A 4,240-nucleotide genomic window follows, 5' to 3' on the forward strand; every position below is an offset into this window, starting at 1 on the left:
ATTAGAGCCACTTCATCACTGGAGCCCTAAGCTGTAGGATCTGAATTTGATCACAATGTTGCAGGATAGCTTTCCTGCAATGCAGGACATTTTAAACTTGTAGTGTATTTGAGGTTTAAAAAGGCTTCTGAAGTTTGTAATTTCCACTTTGAATTTTCAGACTTAATTTTCCCTTATGAAAAATGTATTAACCCCTACAAAATGTCCATTAATTACAATCCACATAATAATTCACATTTCCTGTTGCTGCAGGATTATTTTCCTGCTGTAGAGAACTGGCTCAAATTAAGATCCTGCATGTGTATACCACATCCCCATCCATATGCTCTGATTTCAAACACGACCCAATTCATCAAAAGAGGATGTTCAAGTTGACTGGTTTATTTCTTAGTTCTACATAATGCACTTGCAATTTTACTAAAATCTTATTTCAATCTTTACTAAAACAGTTTATATAGCTAATGAGATCAAGGCAACACAATTACAAAAAATGGTGAATCACATTAGTAATCGTGTAGCTCTTGCAATATAACCTTTACAGTACATTATTTCACAGAGACTTGTTCACATTCCATTGAAGGTTTCGACTATTTCATACTTTTTAAAATATATTTCCTTCAAACTGAATTATTAATATAGATATAAGAACGGGTAGGAGGATGATATCCCATAATAAATTCACTTTGTACGGCTCAAAGCAGCGGCTCAGTGTGTGTGCGCAGCTCACGTTTAACAGACAGAGAAAGCAAAGACTGTAAGCAAGGTCGTCTTGTTGTTGCAATGTAATGCAACTTTTCTATTCCTTCAAATCAAAATAGTTTTCTTACGTTCTAGTGGACACACTAAGAGACCCTGACCTTGCGTACAGCAGTATGTAAGACAGTGACCTACAACTTGCTCTCTGTATGTTCCTCTGATCAACTATTCAGCTCTATCACATATACAATGTGTTCCCACCACACTCCTTTATTTGTCTATATCAGAAAAATATATATTATTTGGAGTAAAAAATACTCTACTAATCGGTTGCTTGCGCACACAACAAAGCTTCCTGGAGAGAGACATTTGCCAACATGGCTCTGGTAATAACAATAACAACAATCAAAATGATATCAAATGAACCATATCAATAGATTACAATTGAGTTCCTGTTTTATTTGATGATTTAAAGGATCGATACACCTACCAAGGAAAGTTATAGCATAGGAGGACATGACCAAATGCAATAACAAGGTACTAAATTGCATGACAATAACACCCTGCACAGACATTAGTGTGTCTGAATAAACTCTTGCATCCTATGGACAGTCTCATCTATTCATCATGTCGTGAATACAATACGCGGCAGAAAGTGTGTTCTGTTGAGTGCACATTACCCAATTCAAATGATTGAAAACAAATGGATAAATGATGGAGATCATAGGTGGAATGGCGACTTGTGTCTTATCTGGCAGGTACGAAGCAGAAGGTGAAGCATTATGGTTTGAACTCATTGAGACCCCTGACATGAGTGCTACTTGTTACATATTCATGGCAAATTACGGGAAGGCAGAGAAGCACCGGAGGAGACAGATGAAAAACACATCTGGCAAAGAGAATCTGAGTAGGGGGAAAGGAAATAGGGCACATCCTAATGGGCATTCCTTGTGATGGTGCTGTTCCCTCAATCACAACAAACGCATTTCATGAAATGCCTCAAACATCCATCTGGACCAGCACCATGTCAGGGGGAGCCTCTGCCACCTTGGCCTTGCGGGGCAGCAGGTTGGCCAGGCTCCTTGGGGAGGGTGTGGCGCGCAGCAGCAGCTCTTTGAGGCCTGTGCGGTACTCACGGCGAATTATGCAGTACAACACAGGGTTGAGGCAGCTGTTGGTGTGAGCCAGACATACAGTCAGAGGGAAGGTGTAGTTCTGGGCGTTGTAATATGCGTTGCTGAAGTGCACCAGGTCAAACTTAATCAGCGCGCCCCACAGTGTCAGCGCCTGGTTGGGCAGCCAGCACAGAAAAAAGGACAGCACCACGATGGCCACCGACTTGGTGACTTTGGAGCGGTGCTTGTGGCGGCCTTCCGAGCCCTCTGAGCTGGTCGCTCCGCTGATGCGTTGGCTCAGCACGAAGCGCAGAAGCAGCAGGTAACACACAGTGATGACCACCAAGGGGATGAGAAAGCCCAGCAGTACCTTCTGTAGCTGGTACAGCCCCAGGAGCAGCTGAGGGTCCCAGCTGCCCGACTCAGAGAATCGCACCAAACACAACTCCTCGTCGTACAGCTGGGCACTGGTGGAGTAGATGGCATGGGGCAGGGTGACCAGCAGCGACACTACCCAGATGCCCAGGCTGATCCACTTGGCACCAGCCGCCGCTGCCCGCCTGCTGTGCATCTTGAGGGCCGTGGTCACCGCGTAGTACCGTGCCACACTCATGGCAGTCAGGAAGAAGACGCTGGCGTACATGTTCATGACGGTCACGGAGCTGATGATCTTACACATTACTTTGCCGAAGGGCCAGCGGAAGTCCAGAGCCGTGTCAATAGCCCAAAAAGGGAGTGTGAGAACAAACTGCAGGTCGGTGAGAGCCAAGCCCATTACAAAGCAGTTGATGGACGACTGCTTCTGACTGTGGCGTGAGTGAAGCAGGTAGAGTGCCAGAGAGTTCCCCACTAGCCCCAGTGCACACACGACGGAGTACACCAGAGCTATCATCACACGCACTGTGATGCTGGAGCCATCGCCCTGCAGTTCCAGGATAGATTCCTTGCTTAAGAAATATAGCCAGCACCGCAGCGACAGGTTACCAGTAGAGCCACCGTAACCCAGTCCAGCATTATCCTCCAGCACCTGCTCACAAACCTCTGGTGCCAGGGTCTGTGCACTGTCATTCTGTTGCATGGCTGAGTCATTCATTCGCAAATCCCTCTGCATGGCATGTTGGAGACGTGTTATGCTCAGGAGTAGAAACCAATTGGAGGAGATGCGATATTCATGATGAGGGAAAAAGTTGCCTAAATGTCATTTTGAACATACCTGTGCTATTTAGTTTCTCTGTGGAGCTGACTTTTAGCTGAATCCAAATGTATCCTCCTGTATAGGTGTCTCTCCTCCTCCACCACGCGTATCGCCTCTAATTCACTTCACTCAGCTCAGTGGGTGCATCTCGCATTCTTTTATAGATTCCGCGGGCGCGCGCAAGGCTCAGGCTCAGGCTCGTAATCATCACCACAGCTTCTAGCCTGTCTCCTTAAACAGCCCAGATAATGACATGGTCGTCCTGCAATGTCTGTACACATATCCTATTCGTCATAAATAAAGCTCAATGACATTTCATTTAAATCCTGTTTGCTGTGTGTCTTCAGTTTCTTTGGTGTGTGTAAAGGTGTTATGAAATGAATTTTGGATGAAACAAAACAAACAACACATTAATTCACCTGAATGGCCGGTTATGTCCACCACTCTTAAAACACTTAAATGGGCAGTTTGTTCTATTGAATCATCACAGTTGTTCATCTTGCCCTCTCAGACGATTATGACTCACCCTCAGAAAAAACAAAGAGACAGCAGCCTTGAATCGAAGAGGTGTTTTCACTTGTACCACTACTTTCTGACGACTCTGAGTGGGAAACATGTTGGAACAGAGAGGATGGGGAGAGAAAAGAGGCAACGCGCTCACTGTGGACATGTTACTGCTCGGGATCAAATTGGACAATTGGAAAATAACAGATATAATCAATCAACAAATAATCTCTTTATGGATGTTTTCAAAAATGTTGTTTCAACATAATTTGTCAAATTGTTTGTGACGTGGAATCTACACGGAAAAGACATTGGATTTGAAAAAAGTCTTTAACATTTTTAGTTTTGATGGTGAAATTGATGTGGACATTTCAAAAACAGGATTATGTCATCATGGTAACCAATTTTCAACATAGACAAAGCTTGTATAAAATGTGTTGAATTTGTACCTTTTAAAACAACGTCAGATCTTCAACTTATAGCCATATATATCAGAAAAAAAACTATAGGCTGGGTAGCACCCCCTACTGGAGAATTGATCTATCTACAGTTACCCTCCAGTCTCTCATCCAGGGTTTTAAGCAAGCCCTGCTTCGCCTTGATATTTGTCAATGACTACCATTTGAAAGAAAACACTTTGAAGTTTGTGGAAATCTGAAATTAATTTAAAAGAATATAATACATTAGATCTGGTAAAAGATAATACAAACAAAAAAACATGCATTTTCTC

At 43.4% G+C, this 4,240-nt stretch overlaps 1 protein-coding gene across 1 annotated transcript; it reads right to left on the reverse strand.

The window, feature by feature from the left end:
* Nucleotides 1-361: 361 nt before the first annotated feature.
* Nucleotides 362-3,131, reverse strand: LOC110524282 (relaxin-3 receptor 1-like). The gene has a single exon (XM_021603786.3). It carries the CDS (start codon nt 2,920-2,922, stop codon nt 1,696-1,698), a length of 1,227 nt encoding a protein of 408 aa, XP_021459461.1. The 5' UTR covers nt 2,923-3,131; the 3' UTR covers nt 362-1,695.
* Between the last annotated feature and the right edge of the window lie 1,109 nt (nt 3,132-4,240).

This window comes from Oncorhynchus mykiss, chromosome 5, assembly GCF_057628025.1.
Source record: "Oncorhynchus mykiss isolate SJ-2025 chromosome 5, ASM5762802v1, whole genome shotgun sequence".
NCBI lineage: Eukaryota > Metazoa > Chordata > Actinopteri > Salmoniformes > Salmonidae > Oncorhynchus > Oncorhynchus mykiss.

Excerpts from the sequence above, each read along its gene's own strand:
- LOC110524282 (XM_021603786.3), bottom strand. The coding sequence starts at position 2,922 with ATGCAGAGGGATTTGCGAATGAATGACTCAGCCATGCAACAGAATGAC.